Genomic DNA, 27,922 nt, shown 5'->3' with positions numbered 1-27,922 from the left:
GTTTTGGGGGGTGCCTCGGTGGCTCGGTCGGTTGAGCGCCCAACTTTGGCTCAGGTCATGACCTCGCGGTCTGTGAGTTCAAGCCCCACATTGGGCTCTGTGCTGCCAGCTCGAAGCCTGGAGCCTGCTTTGGATTCTGTGTCTCCCTCTGTCTCTCTGCCCCTCCCCTGCTCATGCTCTCTCTCTCTCTCAAAAAAAATTAAACATGAAAAAATACTAGCAAGGGGTGTCTGGGAGGCTCAGTTGGTTAAGCGTCCGACTTCGGCTCAGTCATGATCTCACGGTTTGTGGGTTCGAGCCCCACGTCGGGCTCTGTGCTGACAGCTCAGAACCTGGAGCTGCTTCAGATTCTGTGTCTCCCTCTCTCTCTCTCTCTGCCCCTCCCCCGCTCATGCTCTGTCTCTGTCTCTCTCTGAAACATGAATAAACTTCAAAAAATAAATTAAAAAAATATTTATCTTAGAGAGAGAGAGAGAGAGAGAGGGAGAGAGAGAGAAAGCACAAGTTGGGGAGGGGCGGGAGGGGGGAGAGAATCCCAAGCAGGCTCCACGCTGTCCAGGCAGAGCCTGACTTGGGGCTTAAACTCACGAACCGTGAGATCAAGACCTGAGCTAAAATCAAGAGTTGGACGCTTAACCAACTGACCCCCCAGGTGCCCCAAGACCACTTTCTTTCCACCTGTGTCTGGGTCTTCTCCCTCCAACTCTGCTGACTTTCCCTGGGTGGCCGGGAGCCTTCTGATCACGTCACCAGCCTCCTGCGTGTAGAAGTCTTAAACATGCTAAGCCTTCCTACGGAATGGTTAAATGCCACATTCATTTAAAAAAATCCCCCAGAACGTCTGTGAGGGTCCTGTGCTGGGGAGGACACATGTTTTGGGCCCTCGGGGAGCCCAGAGTCCACTCCAGTGACCTGAGGCAGATGCGGGTAAGAGGGATTTAGGCTCAGTGTCCCCACTGCTCCATATCCTGGGGTCTCCCCCACCTACCACGTCCGGACCCAGCACTGCATGGAGAGAGGGGCCAGGGGCCTGCAGCCGGGTGACCCTGGACAAGGCTTTAGCCTTGGTGGCCTGTGATGGCCTGACCACTGCCCCCCGGAGACAGCCCCCCTCTGGGCTGCTGGGTGCAGCTCCTCCTGGGCCTCCTCCTGGCTCTCTGTCTTGATGCTTTACTTTCTAACGCCTTCCTGAGGAAGCCTGTGCAGCCCCCGGGTCTCAGCAGGTCTGTGACACCCACATCTGCCCCCCCCCCCCCCAGACCAGGCCTTACCCACGAGCATCATCACACCTGCATATCCAGGCCTGGAGGAAACTTGACCCCGCATGCCCCGCAGCCCGCTGGGTCACAGCGCCACCAACATGTGCCAGAAAGCGAGCCACACGGCTAGAGGAAAGGGGCCACTAGGGAGCCAGGCAGGCCACGTGGGGAGACGGGTCTGAGAGACAGAGGCACGGGAGCCCGCGGCCGACCTGCCCACTCGCCCCTTTGGTTTGAGCTGTGAGTCACTTCCTCTGAGCCTGACACCAGCCGCTGGTGCCACCAACCAAGACGACAACACTGAGCTCTGAAACAGTAGGTTAAAAAGCACAGGGGCGTTATTCAGCCTCACCAAGGAAGGGCGTTTGGACACAGGCTGCACTGCGGGTGAACCCCGAGGACGTCACGGCGCGCGGTAAGCCAGCCCCCGAAGGACACGCGTCGTACTGTTCCGCTTACACGAGGTCCCCGAAACAGGCAAACGAGGCTCGCAGACACGGAAGGCAAAACGGGGGTCACCGGGGTGGGGGAGGGGGGGACGGGAGTTACCATGTCATGGGGACAGAGGTTCAGCTGGGGGAGATGAGAACGTTCTGGAGACGGATGGTGATGTTTGCACAGCTCTGGGAGCAGGCTGGACGTCACTGACCGTACACTTGAAAACGTAGAGACAGGAAGCTTCATGCTGCGTGTGTCATATCACAGTGAAAACGTACAAGAGTCAACACAGGTGTGTACCATGTATACGAGAGATCCGAGGTGACATCAGTAAGACTGTTTTCAAGTGATTACTTTACAAACACTATATGTTTGTGACGTATGTGATATGTGAATCATGTACCAAGACCTTACTTTTTATTTCAAGAAATTTACCCAATTTTTACAATACTCAGAAAGAATACAGATGAAAAATACTTTTTTTTTTTTTTTATGTGAGGAATTAAATAAAGGAAACCTCACCAAGGCTGCCTTTTTTTCCTATGTTTATTCTTACGGACTTTAGTTAATTAAACCCAATGAGGAAGAAAAACCACCACGAAGGCAGAAATATTCCCTGAATAAACACTCTTTTGTCCTTAACTCAAGAGCTGGAAGAATACAGATTTGTTAAAGGTACTGCAAAAAGGAGAAAGAGGCAATCTTAAACATGGATGAAATATTTGTGTATCTTCTTTTAAACAAACTTATTTTCCTTTGAGGCACTGCTCTGGCTTTTGCTCCGGTTTTCATACAAACAGAAGCAGACGGCTCCGGGTTAGATTTGTTCTGAGAGAACCACGCTTTCCAGTTATTTGAGTTATCAGGGTCCATCCATTCTGTGTTCTAGAACTTCTAGACAGGAGTCAGTACTATTCTTATCTGCTTTTACATCTTAGGTAAGGAGTTTCTGGGTTCAAGAAAAATCGGGAGTCCTCTCTCTCTGCCCCATCCCCACTCATGCTCTCTCTCTCTCTTAAAAAAATAAATAAAACATTAAAAAAAAAAAAGAAAAATCAGGAGTGAGCCTGAATGATCTTACACCTGGAGTAAAGTGAGTCATTTATTCTAGGTACCACTCGGGTTGGAGAGCAAAGAAATCACCCCCAAATTGCAGCACGGGCTCACCGGGGGAGCTCAGATGAAGCGTGAATTGTACCCACTGGGTGCACTGGGTGGGACGTCCCCAGGATGGGGGCTGCCTTCAGCAGGTAGAGAGAGAGCCCAGGACTGGAGGACCAGAGCTTCTGGGGAGCAGAGCAAATTGTCTTGGTCTTAAGGGCAAAGTCAGTCTCTGTATGGGCTTTGGAATTCCTGTATAGTCTTCTTAGGGCCTGTTATAAATCCCAATGACCCTGGGGAGGGATGGGTTCCAGCGTTCTAGAAGATTCTCCAGCCCCTTGAGGACTGCTGCTTAATCCAGAGGTGGAAATGTGGATGTCTGGCCCCAGCCCAGAACAGATCACTCAGAGTATGGGATTTTACAAGCTCGCCCGGGGATCCCAATGCCCTGCCAGGCCCAGGTCCCTGCTTTCATGGGAAACCAGAGGCAAATTGTGCATACACACATATGAGCAGGAGGGGAGACCTGCTCTGAGCAAAGTTTTAGATCTAGGAGAGCACAGGAGCTTGGTGGAGACGTTTTGGAGCACCGATGAGAAATCAAATAGAATCTACAAAGATAAGTTTTAGGGGCACCCAGGTGGCTCAGTCGGTTAAACGTCTGACTCTTTTTTTTTTTTTTCAACGTTTATTTATTTTTGGGACAGAGAGAGACAGAGCATGAACGGGGGAGGGGCAGAGAGAGAGGGAGACACAGAATCGGAAACAGGCTCCAGGCTCTGAGCCATCAGCCCAGAGCCTGACGCGGGGCTCGAACTCACGGACCGCGAGATCGTGACCTGGCTGAAGTCGGACGCTTAACCAACTGCGCCACCCAGGCGCCCCGAAACGTCTGACTCTTGATCTCGTCCAGGTCATGATCTCACGGTTTGGGAGTTCGAGCCCCATGTCGGGCTCTGCCCTGACAGCTTGGAGCCCGCTTGAGATTCTCTCTCTGCCTCCCTCTCTCTCTCTCTTCCCCTCCTGCTGCTTGCTCTATCTTTCTGTCTCAAAATAAGTACATCAACTTAAAAAAAGAGAAATTTTACTCTTTTTTTCCCGATTGGACTCCACTGATGTGAGTTGGGAGAGGAAAATTTTTGTCTGTCATCTCCTGTCAACGGAAAAGCAGAGCGGTTTGCTGTTACCACTGGTACTCGGGGCCAGCCAGCCAGCCAGCATGGGCACCCCTTCCAGGGGCTGGAGGTGTGAAGGACTGAATTTGCTTGCTCTGTGCACACATCCTGCCCTGTGCAGGTAGCCGGAGCCAGTGATTTGGGCCAGGTTCCATTTCCACCAAGAGCGTATCTGACAGCTCCATGCATGGTTCCTATAACCGAGCTGCTGAGGATCCTCCCAGAACCCTCAGCAGGAGGAGATGGGGACCGCATTCTCCTTCGAAGCCCCAGGAAATGCCTTGTCGTGCCCTGAGGGCGTGTGTTCCGCGAGGGTGGGAACCAGACCTGGAAATGTCAGCATTTACGAGCCTTCATTTTCAACATGAATGATTTTTGCTACGACTGTCCTCTTTGTTTAAACTTTGCAGCTTTCTCGAAATGCAATTAAAATGAGTGTGTCTGCCCTTTTGCAGTTTTATGACAGCCAAGGGCGGGCGGCTGAAGAAGGCTCGCTGCGGCAAGAAATACATTTATTTTTTCCAACCTCTGGTATCTCGCTGTTGGGTCAGCACATACAAAAACTGATGTCTCCCCGTGCTGGCATGAGATCGACAAGTCATTTCAGACTCTTTGCTGTTACCATTCCCTGTTTTGCAACGGGAAGGGGAGGCTGGACCATAAAAGCTGGTGACTAAGATGAAGGAAATCCTGTCTGAGCTAAGATTGTCTTGGTGGGGGGTGGGGGGGCCCCACGAAACCTGGTAGGAATAAGCAGGAAACGAAGGTGGCGTTCAGATCGGAAGGAGACGATCTGGGCCCAACTTGGCGCTGTGTTGTAACTTGCGAGGTTGTTACAGTTGGGACAATGTTAGGACAATGACTAAGTAAGGAAGAAAGGGAAGGAGGTGGGCTTCCTCCGTGAAATTCCCAGCTGGAACCTTCCACCCACTGGCCTTCCTCACCTGGGCACTCAGGAGGAAACAGGTCGGTCTGTGTGACCTGCCCACCCTGCCAGGAAATGGCAGGGGGGATCTCTGGGCTCTTCCAAGAGAGAAACCCTATCCTCGGATTTTACTGGGTATTTTCTATGCTGCCTCGCCAAACCCAAATCTCTGGAGTCTTCTTGCTTTGTTAAATTATACTTGGGTCTCAGAATTATTTGAACAAAATGTTCTTTGTAAGTCTTTCCATTCGTTCTGGAAATAATTTAGTTACACCTTGACCTAACTTTGATTAAAATTAAAATTCTTTCCTTCGTTGACATTTATCAAACTCCAGAAAATGGAAACAACTGTCCAAAGGCTTTGGGAAGATGCCCCTATGCCCGTGTCGCCTCGTGGGCCTTCTGGTGTCCACAGGTCACTTGCTGGGGTCACGGCTGCTCCCCGCCAGGCTGTGTGAACACGGTGGGGTCTCAGCACCAAAGATGTGGACCTTACTCCCCACGATTCCTCCCGTATGCCTGGCCTGGTGTCCCAGCCCACCTCTCCCCTGTCCCAGCTTGTGAGCTGGGCAAGACCCGGTCCCCTGCCTTGGAGGCCCCAGTCAGAGAGCGCCCTGTGGGGGCAGTGAGGCAACAGCTGTTCTGTCCCCAGATTCTCATAGCACTTAACCTGTTTCTGTGGCTTCACGTTTTCATGTTTTGAGGAAGAAGACCCACCCATATTTAATTAAATTTTTTTTTAATGTTTACTTAATTTAGAGAGAGAGAGAGTGTGCAGGGGAGGGTCAGAGAGAGAGGGAGACACAGAATCTGAAGTAGGCTCCAGGCTCTGAGCTGTCAGCACAGACCCAGACATGGGGTGCGAACCACGAACGGTGAGATCATGACCTGAGCCGAAGTCAGACACGTAACTGACTGAGCCACCCAGGTGCCCCTAATTAAAAAAAAATCCTAAATCCAGGTAGCCATTGGCCAGCATTTATCAAGCCCTACAAGGCTAAAATTGCTAAGATCTTTATATGCGATTTCTTTTTCCCTGAGAGCACACTTACAAGACAGAACTATTTTTATTCCAGCTTTAGAAAAGCAGCTAAAGCTTGAAGGCTCAGTAGCTTTGCCCAAAGTCGTGCAGCCAGGAAGTAGCAGATCACACTTCGAACTCCAGACCCAAGCTGGCCTTCCTCTGCAAAAACCGACACCACGGTCCCACTCTCTCTTCCACGTGCCGTGGAACAGACCACGGCTCTGGGTCTCGAGTCTGCCTTCTACAGGTTTGCTGACGACCACAACCGTGTGGATCTGAGTTACCATAAGGCCTACTGGCCAAAGGAGAGGGAAACTTTGTCTCACACAGCGAGCTTCCTCTCTAAGCGGGGATGATCCCAGGTGGCATATTCAACTTCAAACATTGTCACACAGTTGGACAACTCCCCCCCCCCCCCCACTGTGCTCTGAACGCCCCCATCCACTGCCCCTGGCCTGTCTCACTCTGGACCCAGACCTGAGCTCCCGGGAGGATCCATGTACCTGACGGCTCCCAGGACAATCCAACACATTCACTTGGTGAACGAATTACACAAAAACCATCTCACCGCGACCTTGCACCATGGTTACCAGCATTCCTGTTTTACCCAGAAGAAAAGGCTCAGAGAGGAGAAGTGACTTCTCCTGGTCACTGGCCCCGACCCCAGAAGCTCCAGCTCTGCCTGACTGACCTCACCTGCCTGCCAGGTGGCATGTGGGAAACTCAATGCAGGAGGATCAGAACGAAAACACTGCCGTGAAAGCCGGGAATTGGCACCACCCAGGAGAAAGGGACCCTGTCTTCATTCCACTGCGGTCCATGGGTCTCTGCACAGTCAGCATAATTTGGGGAGGGCCCTTACTCCCCAGGAGGGTTCAGTGAACCCTTCTCCAAGTTAGGGCTAACACTTTCCCCATAGCCTCCTCATCTGCTGGAGATAATGCCGTGCTTACACGACCCTCCCCGCTTTACAAAGCCGTCATCCACACGCCTCCACGGCCTGGAATCTCCAAAAGGACCTGGAGAAAGAGATTTCCAGGAGTTCTGTCTGTGGTTGGGATTCCCCGCTGCCCATTCGGGGCTCTCTGGGTCATCCTTGTCTGGACTGCCACCTGTCCAGTCCGCTTCTTGGGGTCCACAAGCCACTCAGTCACCTATGCGCACGGGCCGGCCTCTCTGCAGAGGGGCCCCTGGAAAGAACAGGTCTGCCTGACAGTTCCCTAGAGACAGGCATGCCCCCCTCCTTCCGCTGGGCAGCCCTTGTGGGGAAAGGAGGCAGGAGTATCCACGGCCGCGTGTGTGAGTGTGTACCCTACTGTTCTCTGTTTATCCATGATCTGTCTGACTCCACCCATATCGTCCATCTACCTATTTACCTACCTATCCATCTCTCTCTGTAACCTATCAATCATCTACGTCCATAATCCACCCATCAGTCTATCAATCAATCTACATCTGTATCTAGTCTGTCTCTATCACCTCTGTCTAGCTAGCACCTACATCTATCACCCATCCATACTCTCTGCAGATAAATAGCAGACACACAGATCTCCCACGTGATGGGCATACGTATGCTTTATGTGTCCCACGCTGTGTGTATCTTGCGTACGTGTTCGTATTCTGTGACGAGGGACTTGTCAGCCTAGCACAGTGGTTGAGAGCAGAGGTCTTGGAATAACCAAGTCCTGGACTTCACTCCCAGCCTCACTGCTTACTGGCCATGACACGTGCCCTCCACCTGGGTGTGCCTCAGTCTGCACACCTGTAAAGTGGGGCAATCGCAGTGCTGTGGGCATTTAGCAGGTACTGTGTGTTGGTGGCTTAGCTCAGTTCCTGGCACTGATGTGACCAGCAGGCAGTGGCTGCTGTATTTCTGGGATATTTTAGTTGTTCCTGGGGTTTCTGGAGCCCTGGGAGCACCTTCGGGGATCCCTCTTTCTGATTTCTGATCCCAGGAGACCCCACGAGCCCTCCCAGGGGCCCCTTCCTTCTCTCCAACCTGGAGCCAGAGGCCACCGGGTGCGGGCAGAGGGGGAGGGGAGTGTGCCCAGCAGGGCCCGTGGCACTGGCCGGTTTCCTGCGTCCTCCCTCCCACCAGCGCGCGGTCACCGCACCGCCACTGCTAATCAGCCTGTCTGTCCTCTGACGGACAAGCCGGAGCCGTGGAGGCATCCCAGGGAGCATGTCCTCCGTTCTCCTGGGGCCCTCATTACTCCACAAAGACAGTCACAGATCCGACAGTGCTCGACATGCAGACATATTGTTACGTCATTTCTACCAGGTCCCAGAAAATTAGTGCATGGAATTCCAGAACACCCACTCTTCTGTAGTTCCCACATGGGAGATCGCCGAACTGGGCAAAAGCAGCAACATAGGAATTTCATGGGTGGGGCTGAAACAATCCCCAGGAAAAAATGCAAATCCTTCACAGACAGATCAACACATCCATTATCATCACACTCAGCTAGTGCTATCCAGCGGGGGCAGCGCTTAATTTGGGACCCCCCCCCACCCCCCAGTGAGAAGAGCTACATTTTAATCTAATCTTTTATTCGTTGTTCCGCGACTCTATTTCTCACCCAAAAGGTGTGTTGGAACACTTTCAACTAACTGCATCGCCACTCATTTCTGGAACACTTTATTGAAGGCCTACTGTGTTTCAGGCCCCGGAGCAAACGATGTATCAGTGAACAAACCCCAGACGAAACGCGCCCTAAACTTTGGATTGTGGCAGCAGCAGTTACGTCAAGGATGAGTGAAGAAAGTGTTGGATGTCTACATGGGTTATGAAAGATAATTTAAAATCTTGAATATCTTTTTAAATTTTATTATTTGAGAGAGAGAGAGAAAGAGAGAGAGAGACAGAGACAGAGGAAGAGAGAGAGAGAGAGCAGGAGAGGGGCAGGGGCAGAGAAAGAGGGAGAATTCCAAGCAGGCTTCATGCTCAGCATGGAGCCCAACTTGGGGCTCGATCCTACGACCCTGGGATCATGACCTGACCCGAAATCAAGAGTTGGATGCTCAACCAACTGTGCCATCCAGGCGCCCCTACAATCATTAATATCTAATGCTATTCTAAGTCCTGGCAGTCTGAGAGGGCACTTTAATTAGACCCCTAAATGGGTCTCATTTCCAAGGGACAGAGGCTCCGGCTGGGCGGGTGCAGGCCTTCTGACCTCTGCCTCTTGGGCAAGGGGGCAGGGTGTCCTCTGTGTGACGGGGCTGTGGGCTACAGCGAGGGGACAGGGTGTGCGGGCATCTACAAAACAGAAGGGGCCAGGGCCAAGGGCCAGGGGCTGCTCTGTTCCTGCAGGGTGGTGACAGAGGCTAATGTGTGAGGTGACAGCAGCTGGCCACTGGCCATCCTTGCTGCTGGCCCTTTCCCGCAGCCCATGACTAGAGCGGAAGGTATGGCCACTTGGAGATGTGGCTGGTGGCACTCCAAGCTCTGTCACGGGGCCGGTGGCAATGCCGGGAGCCTGCACAGACGGGGCTCCAGGACCCCGGACACCCCAGGCTGAGCCGCTTTCCCACCCGGCTGTCCACAGGGTTTTCTAGGTGTGGAAGGTGGGGGTGGGGCTCTCCTTGCGTATGCAATGCCCAAGGGCTTACGGATGCCGGCCTGACAAATTAGCAGGGGCCAGGGCGTGAGCCAGCCGTGTTCAATGTCTTTCTGAGAGTGGCACCATCGTGCCGACCTGTCCTGCCACCGCAAGGTCTGGAAAGAACTACGACGGCTTCCTCCCCGGGCAGTCAGTCAAGGACGGGGGGCTGCCGTGGCTCACCCTGGAGCCCCAACAACAGACCGAGTCATGGAAACTCCACGGGGATGCCTCTTCTCCCCTGTCTTTGGAAAGCACTCCACCCGAGTTAGGGGGACAGAAGCTCTTGGCCAGGGAAGGGCTGCTTCTGCCGTACCTCCAAGCACACACGAGTGCCTTTTGTTACTTAGTCTATTGGAGAGAAGATGGGAGCACTATTTCCCTCGTGCTGGCCACACCTGCTGCTCTCTAGTACAAGACCTGCCGCTTCGCATTCTTGTCCGCCTGGCGTGTGCTCGCCCAAGGAGGCTGCCCTGTGGCTTCTGAGAGCAGGTGTTGACTTGGAAATATTTAGATCTGCGGAAAAGGTGCACAGACAGTGCAGAGGGTCCCCGCACACCCTCCATCAAGAATGATGATGCTACGTCAGCATCTTCGATAACCTCGGTGCGTTTTGTCAAAACGAGACATTAACGTTGAGTGCGTTGATAAACTACAGACTCTACTAGGCTTTTGCCAGTTTTTTCCAATAACGTTCTTTCTCTCTTCCAAGATCCAATCCAGGATACCACACTGAACTTAGGGGAGCCTATTTACAAAAGAACCCGTTGCTTGGAAAGGCAGCCTCCCTCACAGCATCAGAGCCCGCTGTGTGCACCAGGAGCCCGGCTGAGTGCTGGGAAATGGGGGGGCACCCAGCACAAGGAGGCCAGAGCCGGTGGGTGGGGCTGAGCTTGCAGGGATTCTGCTGGGATTTGGGCTTCCTTTGACGTGCACTCCTGACCATGTGGACGGGACTGGAGAAACTTGTGGGCCCCCCCTAAGACTAGACATCCCCTTTTTCATTCATTCATTCAGTGTTAGAAGCCACTGACATCATGGTTAGTGAGTCACTTAGGCCTTTATCTGACCCGGAAGAGTCTTATTAACTGAGGGTTCAGCTACCGGGGCAAAAGGTAACCACCAAAAACCTGCCTGCTCTCATCTCAGCTGATTAAGTACCATTCACTCAATTCCAGAGGCTTCTCAGGCCCTGAAGATAAAAAGTCTAATGCAGTATGTTTTTTTTTTTTAATTTTTTAACGCTTTTATTTATTTTTGAGAGAGAGAGAGAGAGAGAGCACGTGTACAAGCAGAGGAGGGGCAGAGAGAGAGGGAGACACAGAATCTGAAGCAGGCTCCAGATTCCGAGATGTCACAGAGCCTGACGTGGGGCTCGAACCCACAAACCGCGAGATCATGACCTGAGCTGAAGTCAGATGCTTTACCGACTGAGCCACCCAGGTGTCCCAACATATTTAAGTCACATTCTGGAGCAGCGTACGTGTGTACCTGGAAAAGCGTTCCCCTAGGGGCGCCTGGGTGGCTCAGTCGGTTAAGCGGCCAACTTCGGCTCAGGTCATGATCTCGCGGTCCGTGAGTTCAAACCCCGCGTCAGGCTCTGTGCTGATGGCTCAGAGCCTGGAGCCTGTTTCGGATTCTGTGTCTCCCTCTCTCTGACCCTCCCCGTTCATGCTCTGTCTCTCTCTGTCTCAAAAATAAATGTTAAAAAAAAAATAAAAAAAAATAAAAAAGAAAAAAAAAGAAAAGCATTCCTGTGGCAGGGTCGCAGCTGGGAAGGGTGGGAGCCAGCTCAGCACACAGGGGAGGGTCTGCACTGGGTATGGACACTGGAGCGCCCCAGCACTGGCACCCTGCAACACAACTCCTCGCCTTCCCCACGCCCCAGAACCAAGGTGTCAGGTGACTTGTTCTGGGGGCAAACAACCAGTTAGTAGCCAGGCGGGGGTGGGGGCTCCGTGCCCCCAAGACTCCTGTGTCGTCAGTGGTTTCCGGGGGCCACCAGCCACTGCACAGACTGCCTGGTTTGCAAGCCAAATCAGCCTTTAGCGGCGGTGATGACGACCACCGACCCCAGCAGATATAGCAAGACGCGGCTACAGACCTTTCACTAAAGCTTCCTCATCAGAGATAAATATTCTTTCTCGGAGTAAAAGAACAGACGCTCTAAAACCACCTTGTGAGTCAAGACCGCCCCAACTTCCCTCACATTCTCTATTTAGTTGAAGCTTGTCACCCATTGTTTTTTAATCCTTTCTCCAGAAAGACCATCCTTTCTGTGTTTTCCATTTTAGCAAAGTCTTTGTTTTCTACTCGAGAACTTTTCACTTTCTCCCTCTCTCTGGCTCCAAACCATCCCACAGACAGTGAGGCAGTGCGAGGGCTGTGTCCCTGTGCCTATCCTTTGCGGCTGATTTTAGTTCTGCGACACTATGACAAATTCCTCCTGTCACTGACTGTGGCCAAGTCATACCGGCCACCCAGGGAGGTCTGCTTTCCTGGCCTCCAGAGAGCTGGATCCATGCTTCCTGCTTGTTTTTCCACAAACAGAGGAGGAAGCCTGTGATATTTCCCTTCTTCTTAGGGGCCCAGATTTCCAACAATGGGACTAGTGCTCTAGGGAATTGTGGGAAAGAAGCGCTCTCCTGGATTCCCGTGTCGCGCACTGGAGGCATCTCAGGACCGCACATTCTTTATAGCTTACCGACAAGCCAAGGGAGAGGAGAAAACCTCAGAATACATTGCTTTTTTTTTTTTTTTTTTTTTTTTTTTTTTTTGCGAGGGGGAGAGAAAGGTATGGCTGCTTGCAGAAGCATCCCATAAATTTTCCAGGGCTTGGAGCCCTGGAAGGGGCCTGGAGGTTGAAGCTGGTGCTGAAGACAGTGTGGAGCCCAGCACTTCCTGGGGTGGGCACAGCACCTGCACCACCAGGCCCCCCTGGCTGCACCCTAATACCTGGGAGAATCTACAGTGTGCAGCCAGTCTCCCCAGCCGAGGTCGCAGGGTCAGCGCGGCCCACGGCATATTTGATCTCAGGGAAGGCCTTTGTTCTCTGGAATTCTCTTCATCCCAGAATCACACCAGACGGGCTCTTAGATCTTCAAGGCTGCTGCCCCATCTCTCGAGATAAGTAACAACTCAGCACCAGCTCAGCATGGGCTGCAGAGGGCTTTCAAGTCTCTACAAGGCCCCACCTCAGGAACCTTCCCTCCCAGGAACCCAGAACATGCCTCATGCACTTGCCCCATGCCAAGCTCCAGCCTGCTGCTTTGGGGTCCATTAGCCCGACAGCCTTAGCTCTGGGCTCCCGCTCTTTCGAGCAAAGCAGCAGGGGACGAGGAGTGATATTTCCCTTTCCAGAAACCAGTGTGTGGGCTTTACTCTCAGTCACGGTCAAGACAAAGAGAAAGCAGAAGACTCAAATCCTGAAACTCAGGAGCGTTCCCACCACTGACTTACAGTCTGATCCCGGGTCACTTAGTGGGGAAGGTGTCTGGGTTCCCACTCCGCATCAGCACTGACAAAGAGAGAGACCTTGAGCAAGCTGTCTAAACACATTGTGCCTCTGTTTTCTCATCTGTAAATTGGAGGTAATAATAGTTACCTACTCAGGTAGACACAGTGTGTTTCCCATGAGGCCTGTGGACCAAGACATGTGGAGAAGGCCCACAAGTAGGCCCATATAAATAACTGTCTACTCTCTTCGGTAACTGTTTTCAGCCGCTTCTGCTACAAAGCTCTTCCAGCTAAAAGAGCAGCCCCCTTTTTTCTGACCTGACCTTCCCCAGGGAAGAGTCCTTGGCTCAAATGGGCAATGAGGCAGGGGTTCTGGAGCCTAGTAGACAAACAGGGGAGGAGATAAACTTGCCACAAAGAAGACCTACTTCTTAATGGATATCGTTAAGAACCAAGGTAATACCTACTAAAGCCAGAGGTCAACAAGAAGTTAATAAGTAGAAGGGCCGATGTTGAATACAACAAACTGCCTCTCCGTTGAAGACTGTATACACCCATAAGCCTCTAGTAAAACGACTCAAAACGGCAAGTGACTCCAACCGCCTCCCTACCCAACACTCTAATTCAGTGGTTCCCAAACTTGGGCATCAAGTAGAATGCACCTCCAGGCTCCATCCCAGAAAGCCTGACCAGAAGACCTAGACTGGGAGCGAACCAGCCTCCCCAGGAGGGCGGAGGGGTCCAAGGTCCATGCTCTGGGAAGCATGGCCAGACAGTGAACGCTCTCAGTCCCATCGTGAGTCAGAGGGCAGATGCTCAGGGGAACGGGCCGCATCTAAGCGGTTTTGGAGGAAGGCACAGGGGCCGGCGCCTGCCTCTGTAACAGGCAAGGGAGGCTCTCTTCCCATTCTAAGTCTGGAAACTGGGGCCCAGGATCTGCGGGACCAGGGGAGAGCACCGTTTATGAGTCCAGTCTTCTGCCATGAAGCCCTTACCAGTGTTAGGATCAGTCCCACGTGAGACTCATGAGACTTCCACCATCCCCAGGAAGAAAATCAGGGTATTAGAAAAGTGGTTTTAGGGCCAAGGGGTGTGGAGACAGCACACCAGGGCACACGCTCTCAGCACGATTCAGCGTGGCCTTTCTAGGTCCTCCTCCTTCTCACAGAGTGTGTCTGCCACTCTGACTCGTGACTCTGGGCCAAGTCCTACCTGTCGTGTGTGCCTAAGGACCATAAGAGTCAACGGTTCCAGCACCTAGGCTTTCACCTTCCTCAACCAGGACACGTGGAGACGACAAAGAGACAGACTTGAGCTTTAAGAAAACTTTGGCCTGGAACGTTCTGGTGAAAGTCTATGGACTTCCCAGGCCGGGTCCTGAACTGGAGAAAGCAGAAAAGTAGAGCTAAAGTTTCTTTCCAAGCTGGAGTAGCACTTTTTCGCTCACCGCCTTTAAAAGCCTTGTTTGTTTTACGTGAGGACAGAATGATGAAAATAACAGAATTTCAACCAAACCACGAAGGCAGCTTCCCAGGGTCCTGTGTGTGCACCCTGCCCACACAGGGAGCCTGCCACAGTCACCTGGGAAGTCAGGAATTCTATCAGAGCGCGCCGAGGGTGGGGTGGGGATACAGTGTGTTCCCTGGGATTCTAGTCCCAGTTGGAACATCTGTGTCCACAACGGAAGAGACTGCCAATGACCCACGTTCTGTTAAGTTTGGTGAAGAGTGGCTCCAACTACTTAAACCCAACTTACAAAATCCCATTTGCAATCACAAGTGCAGTGCCAGGGCCGGCAAGGCAGCTCTAAATGCACCTGAGCGCCTCCCAGCCCTGCTGTTCCAGGGCCAGACTCCCACTGGGGAGAAAACGCAGGGTTTCTGCCACTGTGCACCCACATGGGTTACAACGGATACACTCTGGTCCTGCTCGCCCCTCGCCCCACCCACTCCCCCAAAGCCTCTCATTTAAAGGCAGGAGAAGACTCTCCCCTAAGGATGAGACCCAGACACCAGCTTCCCAAGGCCACAAACACGTTTCTCCTGGGTACCCCGGTGCCTCCCACGCCACGTGACTGACAGCCTTCCCTCTAGAGGCCAGAGTTTTGCTCAAGCTTAGGAGAGGATGCCGCAGGCTACGTTTTAAATTACTGGCTTTCGTGGGCGGCCCCCGCCTGTAACGCACACGACAGAAGTGGGGACCCCAAGGGAAGGCAAACTTGAGGAGTTCTCCGGGGAAGGCCAGCTCTCTGGGAACCTGGGCTGGGTCATGGCCGCGCGCGCGCTCGCGTGTACACACACACACACACACACACACACACACACACACTCAGGTGAGCACGCATGAACTGCCTTGTGCTGAGGCCACTCTGTGTCCCTGCCACACTCTTGCCCGCGAATCAGAGCCCGTGAACGGGACCCAGGACTTACCGCCAGGACGCTCTGGGCCAGGAGCCCCACTGTCACAGCCCCCAGCAGCAGCCACCTGGAGGGAGAGAGAGGGAGGGAGAGGGAGAGCCATGAGCGCGCCGGCTCGGCTGGGCAATCCCCGGGTCACCCGCAAGGCCCCCCGCGCGCAGGACCCACGGGGACGCGGCCGAAGGTGGCTTACCGCCGCAGGGCAGGGCTGGACGCCGAGCACTGGTGACGGTCCATGCTTCCGATCCGGCCTCCCCGGGCGCCGCTCGGTCCCTCCTAGCCTGGAGGGCGAGAGACAAAGCGGCCTCAGCAGGGGCTGGGGAAGGAGCATCCCGGGCCCCCGGGCCCCAGCCGCGGGAAAGCTGGGCGCGCCCCCGCGCCCCTGTAGGGGTGACAGAGAGCGGCCCCGAGACCAGACGCAAGAAGGGGGAGCCCTCCACTTAGGCCCCGCTCGGCGCTACTTCGCTGAGGCCGCCCGGCGCCCCCCCCTTCTCCCCAGCAGAAGCGCGCACGGCCCCCGTCTGCTGCGGGCGCCCCGAGTCCCAGCCCCCGGCCCGGGGCTCGTTGTCCCCGGGGCCGCCCTCACCTCGCGCCCGGCGCCGGCGGCCGTCCGCGCGCATCCGCCGGGGCGGGAGCGCAGGCTGCGCGGTGGCCCTGGCGGGTCCCCGGTGCCCGCCCGGGTCCTCGGTCCTCCGCCCGGTGGGCGAGCGCGGGGGCGGGGGGCGCGGGGTCGCGGGGCGGCCGCCGGAGGGTGAGGAGCGCAGAGCCCTGGCGTCCCGGCGCGCGGCGGCCACAATCCCAGGGCCGCGCGCTCCCGCCGCCTCTTACCCGCGCCGCAGGGTCCTCCCCTTTGAGACGCCGCCCGCGCGCCGCCGAGGGGAGGGGGCAGCGCCAACAAATTGAGGAGCTCGCCGGGCCGCGCTCAGGTCTGCGCCGCGAGCCGCCGCGCCCCGGACGGTGCGCAGCGCCCGCGCCCCGGCCCTCCGCGAGCCCGCCGCCCGCCGCCCGCCGCCCGCCGCGGCCCCCGAGCGCCGGCCCCCGCCGCCACCCGCCGCCCCGGGCGCGCCACCATGGGGCCCCGGCTCGGCGTCTGGCTGCTGCTGCTGCCCGCCGCCCTCCTGCTCCACGAGGAGCGCAGCCGGGCCGCTGCGAAGGTGAGTCCCCGGCCGGCCCCGCGCCCCGGCGTCGCGCCCCGCGCCCCGGCGTCGCGCCCCGCGCGGCCCCTTTGTCCCCGGACCGAGCCGCCCGCCCCTCCGGGGACGGGGGGGGGAGGTCGCGCGGGGGCACGGCCGGGTGCCCTCTCCGAGCCGGTCCCCGCCGGTGACTCCCGGTGGGCTGCGCTGGCGCATCCGTTAGGGAACCTCCTTTGTTGTGGGCTGGGTGGGGGCGAGGTGGACGAGTCCCCGGCGCCCGGGCGAGCGCAGCCGAGCGGGGTGCGCCCCGTGCCCGGGACTCCGCGGGATTTGAACTCGCAGCGCGGGGGGCCTCGGCGGCCCGGCGCCCTCACCTGCCCCGGGCGCCCCCGGGTGGGCCGCGGCCCGGTGGGCAGGGCACGCGCGCCCACGCCGCTCACAGCCCCACACTTGCGCCCGGGAGTCGCTTTGGGCGTGTTTCTCCCGTTCTTGGGCGACTCTGCTGGTTGATGCTGAACAGTTCTGGGCCGTTTGCCTGGAAACAGCTGTATCTTTGCTTTCCCACGACTGTGCTGTTGCGGGAGGACCGGCCGCAGCACCAGTAGGGCTCCTGTGCGGCGCGGCTTGAAAAGTTAGGACCCCTTGCCTGTTACTTGTATACGTTGAACAGCTACAACCACGTTATATCTGGGAGCGAAAGCAAAGCGAAACTACATCTTGGTGTTCTAAGCACAAATTGTTTTCCTCGTTTTCATTTCCTCCGCTGTGTGTTTGCCCGGAAAGGATCTGGGAGCTCGGCTTGCTGGAGTAAAGGCTCTCAGCCCCGGTGGGTCCTTGATGTACTACTCTTTCCTTTTTTTCCCTTCCCCTCAGACAGAATAAAGACGTCCGCCGTTACCCAGTGGGGGAGCCTTGTAGACAAAACCCCGGGAGAGTGTGGCTTCTTGGCCCAGTTTGCACCCCCCCCATTTAAAATTATTTTGCTACTTGCCACTTTTCCCACTTACTGGCTCACTGTTTCAGATCCTCATCTTGCTCTTAGGTTTTGTTTGTTTGTTTGTGTTTACTTCTCTTCTGGAGGATTGATTGCCACCAGCCCCGCTTCACTCTTCACTGGGTGTAAAATGTATTAACTGTTAGGTGCCAGGAGAAGCCGGTAGTTCGCACACATGCCTCATCATCCCAGACCTGACCCTTTACTGGCTGCTCCTTCATCGGTGTTGAAAAGGCTGGTGATCACAGCAGCAATTAACTGCAGACGATTTCTCCCAGCCCCGGAGTCGGGCCAAGCTCCATGCTCGGTTTAAACGCTCTTCAGTAATGGTGACAAAATACTTTCAAAAGAAGAGTCTCTAGAACACGTTATTTGGGTGCAGAAATATTGACCAAAAGATTTATGACTTCCAAGGAGAGATTGCTAAACTCGGTGGCAAACAAATGAGAGAAAGTTCTCTAATTTGGAAATATGAATCTCTGACTTAGAGTGTCTAATTGAAAATCTTAGCAAAGCAAAGCTAATTGTCAGAGCTAGCTTTCCAAACAGCCAGGACTTTAAAGGATGAGCCACTCACTTACAGGGACCCCTGTTCCTGCCTGGGAAACCAAACTCATTGCTCTTGAGTTTGGGATGCTTTCACTCCCCTTTAATTATTCTCTTAGGCCCAAGCACATTCCTTTCCACTGGCTTGGCTCTAAGCCACAAGGTATCACATAGTATCTTAGGATATCTGGCGTGTGAATGGACACTCTCTGGTCAATCACCAGTTGACTTACCAGGCATTACCATTGTACTTCATTTTTCCTTGCTTAATTAGAGATACATGGATATGAGTTATGGATGTACACAAAAATCCAAAAGTAATAATTTGTCTAATTTTAAAATTGTTTCACGCTTCATGCCATCAAGAACATTTTTTTGCTTACTTCTTTGCAGAGTTACCAAAAAGTTGAAATGACTTCAATATTCATCCAATCAAAATACATTGAAAAGTACATTTGAATGCAAAGATGCTGTAAGTCAATCAAATCTGAACTCAGAAGCCAACACGAATGATTCTTGGGTCACCTGTGCCTTTGAAAGAGTGTCTGAGTCACACTTTTACCTGCATTTGTACCTGTCCCAACATCACCTCCTGTGCTGGGCGAGAAGTGCACTCCCCACTCCCCATATGAAAGGCTATTTGATTTTATATTTGACCATATCTGCCGTGGCCCTATTGTTCACTTACTAGTAGATGGGTTTTATCGGCCAGTGACTTTTCCCCAAGCCGAATCTGCCCCGACTCTCCTGCACAGCTTTTCTTTCTGAGACAGGAAAGGAGGAATAGGGTGCAAGCCTGAGACAAAACTGTGCCCTTCGTGTTATGGCCGTGAGTGCCCTCTGTTCTCAGTTAAGCAGTCAGACGGAAGGGAGGTGTCCCCACCACATGTGGCCTTCAGACTCCTCCCTCACTGGTCCCAGGGACACCCCTTAACAGAGATTATTTCTCAGGATCAGAAATGTGCACTTTCCTATGTGTGTGGTGATGCCTGCCCAGTGGTGTTGGCACCGTCAGGCCCTCACTCGCTCTCCTGGGACTCAGTGACCCGGAACTGCAATGAAGTGAGAGTTAGTTCCCGTGTGAGTATGGACTGTGTTCTGCTGCAAATGTAATTTAAACGAGAAGGCTGATTTCCAATTTAGACCCGATGACAGCGACACTACCAGCAGCCCAATATTTCAGGAGTGCCATTGGTGAAGACATGATCCAAACCATCGTGTTCTTAACGTATAGACTTGATCAGAAGGAAGGTGTATGCGACAACTAGGTAACAACTGGCAGGAAGAGTGTGTGTGCATTGTGAGTGTGTAAGGGTGGACCCTCACAGATTTATTAGTGGTGTCGATTAATCACATACGCAAAGAGCCAGTGCGGTTTAGGGACGAGACAGTCTTCAATTTTATCTGCTTTGATTAAGCAAATGAATTTGGAGGACTCATTCACCCTCCGCCTCCGGCCCTGGCAGACTTGCCCCTTCTCCCAGGGACCCCTCCCTCCCTTCCTTTGTTCCACACATGTGCCCTGGGCCCTTCTTCATGCCCTGCGCTCTGCCTGGTGATGGCCGGGCCACAGTGAGGGGGACCCACCCCGCCTCTGGAAGCTCGCGGTTCGGCAAGAAGTGCTGAGCAGCAGGTCAACACCACTCAGGCTGGTCAGTGTTGCGGTCAAGGTAAATCGAGGGCCGGGAGAGCCTCTAACCAGCTCTAGGGAACTCAGGGAAACTTCCCTGAGGACATCCCACCTCCAAATCAGAGGGGAAAATAGAATTATAATCTCAGTGTATTATTTTCATGAGTTGTTACGGTACATTATACTCAGAAGGGGGGATAAATCTACCCACCTGTTCTTTCGTATTCCTCCAGGGGTTTGCATTTAAAAATGAGCCTAAGGCTCCCTCCTGTGAGATACCAACATGTCATTGCCTCTGTTATTAACATGGTAGCTGAACTTTCCTCCCGGAAGGGTAGAGACACTGAGGGACGAGGTCTCGGAGAACAGAGGTGAGAAGTTCCCAGCTCCCACCAGTGGCCCTGAGATTGGTGGTGTCCCCTCTCCTGAGGCTGCAGGCCCATCAGGATGTTTGGAAAGTTGCCGCATGGATGGCTGATTCTAGACTGGAGTGCCTTTAGGAACTGACCCAGAAAACCTACCCTCACTTGGGCAAGGACATGAGGGAATTCACAAAACCCTGCATTATTCATTAACAAGACTGTTGGCAAATGTCTTGGGACTGGTAGGGATGGTCATAACTTTACCAGTTCAGTTATTGGTTAAGAGCTGGTAAAGGTTTTGCAGACCAGTCGAACCCACAAGTGAGGCTCTAAGACAAACCCTTTTAGAAATCCGGAGGGCATCAAGACTGGAATAAGTTACAACACTTGTTTTGCAGAAGTATATACAATGTTTGTTATAACATTTGTTCCAGAAATTTAAAAAGGATTAACCTCATTAAAATGCCTCTCCAGCACATTCGGTATTTTGAATTCTTGAGGTGGAGTGAGCAAAAGCAACAATAGAATGCCTAAAATAATATCATTAGGGGATTGTTCTTCCTGCTATTATTAAACAACCACTAAAAAATGTCAACTGTAAAACAATACAAAAGAATATTCCTACCATTCTGACGTGTACAATGAAAGAGGATATAAACCAGAACACGTTTCAATGGTTAATTTCTTTTGAGGAGTTGAACCCCGTAAGAATGACTGGGGTTAATATTTTTCTCGTCCGGCAGCCGGTGAGCTGCTTCCAGCCTTTGTTTCCCTCCATTGTTCTCCTGGCCCCAGTCCAGTGACATGGGTCTCTTCTAGTTTTCTTCTGCGTCTCCCTTCTGCCTTCAGCGTGGCTGTGCCGTGGGGTCTGCTCAGGTGGCTCCTCTGTCCTCCCCGTGCTATCTCCTCTCTCGCTGGGGAGATCTCCTGGAAGGATTCCTCATCATTCCCTGAAGGGGGCTCCAGACTTTTCTCTTGATTTCCAGTCTTGGGTCTTCATGTTCCTGTGGGACAGGTCACCTTGGCTCTGGTCTCAGACTCAGTGAGAGTGTTCAGAACCCAACTTGCTGCTTTTTACCCACCCCGGACCGCCTGCCCATCCCGACTGTGGTCTTTTGGTTGTTGATGTCCCCGTGGCTCCTGACGCTCAGCTTGGACACAGTGGCTTCACCCCGAGGCCTCGCCCTCTCTGCTTTCCCACCTCCGCGTCACTCAGTCCCCAAGGCTGCATTGTCTTAGTTCTAGGGGCTTCACTGTCCCTGCCTGCTTTCTTCTCCCACGACCATGGCCCCCTTCCGGTCTGTGCACCTTGGGCCAGGTGGCCACAAAGCCCTCCGGCTCCCGCGCCTCGTTGCGGCCACAGGTTCTGTCCATTTGTCACGTTGTCATGAGGCTAACGGTATTCAGAGATCCTGCTTAGGACCACATGATTCTCCTGACAGTGGCTACGTGCTGTCTAACCAAACCTTCCCTTCTTTTCAGCTGGGTGGTTTGTGTTTGTTTTTTAATAAAGACTTTATTTTTTATAGAGCAGCTTTAGGCTGACAGGAAGGTGCAGACAATGCCCCCCACCCCCCCTCACCCCCCACTTGAGCACAGCCTCCCCCATTATCAACATCGCCCGCCAGAGCGCTCCGTTTGTCCCAATGGATGAGCCTATGGTGACGCATCATCGTCACCCAGACCCAGAGTGTCTGGTTTACATGAGGGTCACCCTTGGTGTTGTGCGTTCTGTGGGTTTGGACAGATGTGCAGTGACATGTCGCCGTCACTGAATATCACACCAAGCATTTTCACTGCCCTCAAGATCCCCTGGGCAACTCTGCTCATCCTTCCCTTCCCCCACCCTCCTGGCAACCACTGATCCTTTTATTGTCTCTATAGTTCTACCTTTTCCAGAATGTCATATAGAACGTAGCCTTTTCACACTGGCTTCTTTCTCTCGGGGATACGCCTTTCAGGTTCCTCCGTGTCTTTTCATGACTTCATAACTACTGTGTTTTTAGCACTGAGTAAGAGTCCACCTTCTGGACGTACTGCTGTTTATTCATCCATCACCTACCGAGGGGTATCTTGGTTGCTTCCAGGTTTTGGCGATTATGAATAAACCTGCCGTGAACATCCAAGTGCAGGTTTTTGTGTGGACATAAGTTCTCGCCCCCTTTGGGTAAACACCTGGGCATGTGATTGCTGGGTAGTATGGCGGAAGCATGCTCAGCTATGGGTGCCCACCATGCTGTGTTCCAAGGTGGCTGTGCGTCCCCACCGTTATCATTATGAACGAGAGTTCCTGTGTCTCCACCACACCCTCCTCAGCACTCGGCATTGTCAGTGTTGGGTTTTGGCCATTCTCCATAGTAAGTGTGTCTCGTGGTGTCTCATTGCCACTTTAATTTGGATTGGGTTTGCGTGCCCTCTGCAGCCCGGATCTGTGGAATTTATGTGGCCTTCTTCTTCATGACTCCCCAACCTAGAGGTTGGGTAATTGTCACAAAGGACCAGTCTCTGTGTTCCATGGGATGATGTAATCGCTTTGAGCCTCAGGTCCCTACTCTAGTAATACGATGTCCGTGGGAACCTTCACATTGCCCAGTGCAGTTGTGCCCTTAAAGCAGGTCAGAACTCAAGAAATGTGGGGTGTTATCACTGCCGCGTGGCTGGGATCTCATCGTCTTATGTGTGTTAGTCTGACGCCCCTGACAATTCCGAGACACTGGAGGACACGGTTTCTTTTGAAAACGCCCCCACTATGCGAGGAGCGCCTGACCCATGGAGGGAAATCACTGAGCTCTTGTCATCGGTGCTAGTGTTTGTGGGTCGCATTCAACTCTCCACCCTGCTGGGACCCCAGGCTGGCACATGGGAGTGGTGTTTCATCTCTGTGGCGGTGTCGGGGAACGGGAATAAAATTAGTGCCAAACAAAGGTGTTTCCTCTTCATTTGGAATTTGGAGTAGTTACTGCACCATAGACTAAACACGACTTGGAAATATACACAGTGCTGAACTCTTGACGTAAATAGTTCATTCCGTGGTTTAGTGACATTCCTCGCTTTGCCATCTTTGATTTTTCATCTGCTCACTATAAGAACGTTTCATGTCACCTGAGTTGTGAGTCTTGCTGGATTTGTGGTGAAGCACAAGACAAACGAAAGCACCCAATGGGACATTAAAGGAATAGTCCATGTGCCATGTGGTGTTGGTTTCACCTCCTGCTGCTGAAGGACAATTCTTGAACCCCCTCATCTTCTACTGCTCTTAGAATCAGTACTTTGTTCAGAGTTTGGGAATGATTTTGTTCGTTACTGAATACATAGCTCAGTGGCCTGTGGGCATTTCTTTCTGGGTCTGATAACAGCAGGTTGTGGCTTGGTCTGGGTGAAGCCGTAATGGGAGTCCATTGCTTTCCACATGTACTGACAGTCGGAGGAGCTGTTTGTACCCTCTCTCAGAGAGAGTCTAACCACTTAAAGTAAATGTCGTGCAAACCCAGCGGAATATTTTGGAGACCTAGTATGCCTGTGTCTGACGTTTTCGTTAAAGTTGTTAAAAGTTTTATTGAGTGTTTGCTTTAGAAAATCAACATATTCCTCCATGGAGAACAGAACCCAGGGCTTTCTAGTTGTAACTCGGAATGCCTCCAGAGCTGTTGGCACAAGTTTTCACGGCAGCCGCTCACACTTGGTGATGGGAAGAGGTTCAGAGAGGTGGGTGGCAGGCCACGGGGGTGCCTTCACTTGGGACAGGTGAATCTTCCCTGACATATGTCAGCTAGCATGTGGGGCATTTGGCAGGCCTCAGGATGTTACAGTTAAACCGAGGATAACTATACTGGTCTATTCCTTTGTTTCTGATAAGGAAGTGTTAATGGATACTTATACATACATATGTAAGTGTATAATGTATCTATCAGTGGAAGATTGGGGGCTACGTCTCCAACAGTATTTTTTATAGAGTAAGCATATTATTTTATAATACAAAGAAACAACCACAGTTTATTCTAAAACCCCACAAGGATCCTTTCAAGCAACCAGTCGGCACAGGAGTATTTATTCCTACGTCATCCAAGAGCGTCAGCCCTAAAATGTCATTTTAAAATGCAGGCAACTCCTTTTCCTAAGTAGCGTTAATTTTTCAAGTCATGTTTTAGAATTTTTTTTTTTTAAAAGAATACAGTAACACTTGAATGTCACAGAGTTATTACCGAGTCGTGTGAAACTTACTTACCAAGTCCAGACCATTCCTGGAGAAAGGCTTGAGTGAAGGTAACATCGCTGTCTTTTTATACCTCTAACATGCAAGGTTTTATGAGGAAGAAAAAGGTCATGGGACCTATCACATGGCCCATTTTCTGTCATGTCCATTTGGAAAATACTTGATCTGACTTTATGTCTTAAGTAGAAGTAATGGTCTATGAAGGGGTCAGCTCAATTCCAGGGACTCAGTGAGCCAGGCAGAAGCAATGTGTCATTCTCTGGGACGCTTGGCTTGGGCTGTGCACACACCGCTTCTTGGAAAGACCATTGCGATGTCTCAGAGGCATCCGGAGAGGAGCCCCGCGTGGGGCAATGGACACTGCGGTTAAATTCAAGGGTGCTGGTTCCCCTCCTGCTGCACCTGTCCCCAAGCTGTGGGACCCTGTGCAACTTCCCTCCCTCTCTCCGCCCACATTTCCTCACCTGGACCATGGCGATGGCGGTGGTTGGTGCCTGGCTAAGAAGACATGTATGCAGATTAAATGAGTTAATGTTTACTGGGCATTTATACAGTGCTGGGCACCATTCTCTTTGTTAAATGAAAAATCAGCACTGAGGAGTAAGTAGTGAAGTAATTCTGTCATCAAGGCACCCCGAAGGTCACCTGGCCCAGTAGTTCTGGAACCTGTGCTCACAGCAGATTTTCCCGGGGCTTGGTGAAGCACAGGTGCCAGGCCCCCTCCTAGAGTCCCTGATTCGGGGGTGCGTTGTGCACCTGAGAGCTGCCTTTCTAGCAGGTGATGTGCGGCCGCTGTTCCAGAAGCCATGGGTCTTGTCCATTCCTTTTTCTTACGGGGCCAGCTGCTTGAGGATGTGGGCTATCCACCTGCTCTTCTGGGCGTTAGTTTGCCCTCAAGTAGAAGCTGAACCGTTGTATTGAAAATGACTCACAATTCTCGTTTTCTTCTTATTGGTTGTTGTTGCCACTGGCAATCCCAGTTCTAGCCCTGTGGTGCCATTTGAAGGGGGAGAAGTGGGAAGAAGGTTCTAGAAGTATATATGTGGAGTGTCTGTGTTTGAGAGTTAATTTGAGGGGGTTTTGGCCGATGAGAGTTGAGAAGATGCTGGTGCCTTGTGGTCTTCCTCTCCTCAGCACACGGGACATGGGTCTTCTCAGGATTATCTACCTTAAGTCAGAATTTTTGCCATCTCTAAGACTCTGTTCTCACACACACACACACACACACACACACACACACACACACACACACACGCAGACACCTGCTGAGGTGCACAGGCTGTTTGCTTACAGGCTGGCCGGGCCAGAGGGCAGGTGGGTTGTGAGGCTGGCCCCCCAGGGCATGGCTGCCATGTCTTGCTGTGGCCCCCCGCCCCCCATGGGTCTCTGTTGCTTGCCCTCCTCATGAGGAGTTTCTGTTTGGTGTCCTATTACGGCTGAATCTATTTCCTGGATATTAAAGGCCATTTGGGGTTAGTGGTTTAAAATAACTCCTAAATTTTGGTCAGGAAATGGCCTATAAAATTGAGATAAACTTGCCAAAGCAGGAAGATGGGGGAACCACTACAGTATGAGTAGTTCAGCTTCTGGGTCGGACGTATTTTGGAGAAGAGTGCAGCCATGGTCCAAGCTCAGTTCTGTTCACTGAGAAACTGGGGAGGGGACGCTCTTTATTCTATAGGGTGTAGCGGGCAGTGTTCCTGGCTCATCCCTTGTCTTTGACAAGCATTTTGGCACGTAGATGTTATGCTGACGACAGATGCGTTTTATCAGTTGGTTCAAACAACTCCGAACAAACAGCTATCAGGCGCCTTAGTAATAATTAGATTTTGTTTTTCCAAATGCTGAACACAATAAGATTGTATTTCTTTATTCTGGAATTCAGGCTCTTAAAACTTGAAAAAAAATTTATAGTTAATCATTTTTTAATAATTTCTTGGTGACCTTAGATAATTTCTCTGCTCTCATAAAGTGATTATGTGTGATTATAGGATAGACTTATACGTCCTTCCCTTGACTGGATAATTCATTTAAAACGTACCTAACTTTGGGCATTGTTTTAGGCCAGAAGGCGGATTTGTAATCAAAGCACGCCCCCCCTTTTTTCTTACATCCTTGAAAATAAAATAAATAAAGCTAAGAATTCACTTAGGCACCTAGCATAAAGTAATGGGTCCATAACTCAGTATCTTGCTTCTGGCATTCAAAATGTGTTCCACAAATGTGTGTTGAACACTCACTAGAGGTCGGAAAATATGCCGGCAGTTAGAAGAGTTCTTATGCTTTGTACTCTGCTCTGTGCCCAAGTTAAGGTAAGAGCAATTTTAATAATGGTATAATAGATGTTATACTGAACAATGAAGATGTTCATGGTGCTCTTTTTTGCCCCCAGAATTTTCACATAGGTTCTGAAACTGTAGAGAGATCATCACGCAGTCATAGACTCTGGGGCCAGACCACATGGGTTTGAATTCTGGGTTCACCGTTGACTTGCTGTTTGACCGTGGGCAGCCTTCTCAGCCTCTCTGTGCTTTGTTTTCTCATTTGACAGTAGGAGTGATGGTACTGTTCCTTTGTAGGATGATTGTGAAGACAGCGTATGTGATAATACATTCCAAGCACCTAAATGAGGAACTGTTATATCACGGGTCCCGGACACGCCAGCTGTCATTTATTTCATGATTATAAACGATGTGGACTGAAAAATATCTTCCTTTTACCTCTACATCATTCCTTAAAGTGTGGTAATTCCTGGGTAATTTACAGATTAGGATTATAACGGTATTCACATATTTCAATTAATTGAATAAGTTTTTATTGCATAATTTTAAGGGTATAATTTTATACCCAAGGTTGAAAACTGGGCTTTGAAGACAAAAATAAAACCAACACGAGCAAATTGAAAGGAAACACAGTGTAGTGATTCCGCACGGGAAGTGACCGTATTATCGCAGTTTCTGACTCTCGCGAGATGCCCTGACAGTTGGTATTTGAGAGGCACTCAGAAGAAGGTGTCTTCTGGGGGTTTCTTCCTGCACGTGGTTAGTGTGAAAAGAGCATGGTTTAATAGAGTATTCTGCAAAAGTGGGAACCGCTTTCCAGAACTTTCTGCCTGACCTTGTTCACATGAGAAAGGGCATCTTATCCTGAGCCTGAGAAATGAAGGGTTCTCGGAGCTTTGTCTCCTCCACGTCCCAGATGCATGTGGTCTCTGGGAGTCTGAGACTCCACCTCAAGTGTCAGGGACTCTGGTAATTTTCCACCAGCACATCCGCTGAGTCCAGAGTTGATGGGTCTCACTGAAGACGACAACCCTATCTTTTAGTGATAAATTCCTCTGGAATCAGCCAGTCGTGGCGCTCAGCAAGCTGCTTCGGCCCGAGTGCAGATGTGGAGACAGATCCAAGAGGTGGCCCGCTCCGGTGCTGAGATCACATGTATCACCGGGCCTCATCCTGCAGGAACGGCCGAGTTTCTGTGAGAGACAGCGTCTACGGGGCTCCAGACCTGGGGCTTCCAGCCACATAACCCTCCGCTGCCGAGATCCGTTTTAGAATTCACAGAAGGTCGGGGTCAGGACGCCACAGACTGGGAGAGCATATGAAGAAAATCCAAACATGCTGACACATGGAGGATGTTTATCCGTT

The 27,922-nt window shown here is 52.1% G+C and overlaps 1 protein-coding gene across 1 annotated transcript in view; it reads left to right on the top strand.

Moving 5' to 3' along the window:
* The first annotated feature begins 16,467 nt into the window (after nucleotides 1-16,467).
* The window catches only part of COL4A1 (collagen type IV alpha 1 chain), a 155,062-nt gene continuing 143,607 nt past the window's right edge, over nucleotides 16,468-27,922 (top strand). The window contains exon 1 of the mRNA XM_047086289.1: nucleotides 16,468-16,551. Coding sequence (XP_046942245.1) covers nucleotides 16,468-16,551 — 84 coding nt within the window. The remainder of the gene's footprint in view (nucleotides 16,552-27,922) is intronic.

The sequence above is a fragment of the Lynx rufus genome, unplaced genomic scaffold, assembly GCF_022079265.1.
Source record: "Lynx rufus isolate CCGP_SWC_20201006 ecotype Redwood Valley unplaced genomic scaffold, mLynRuf1.p SCAF_1, whole genome shotgun sequence".
Classification (NCBI taxonomy): Eukaryota; Metazoa; Chordata; class Mammalia; order Carnivora; family Felidae; genus Lynx; species Lynx rufus.
The sequence above is the reverse complement of the archived record's forward strand: the minus strand, read 5'-3'. Positions and strand labels throughout refer to the sequence as shown.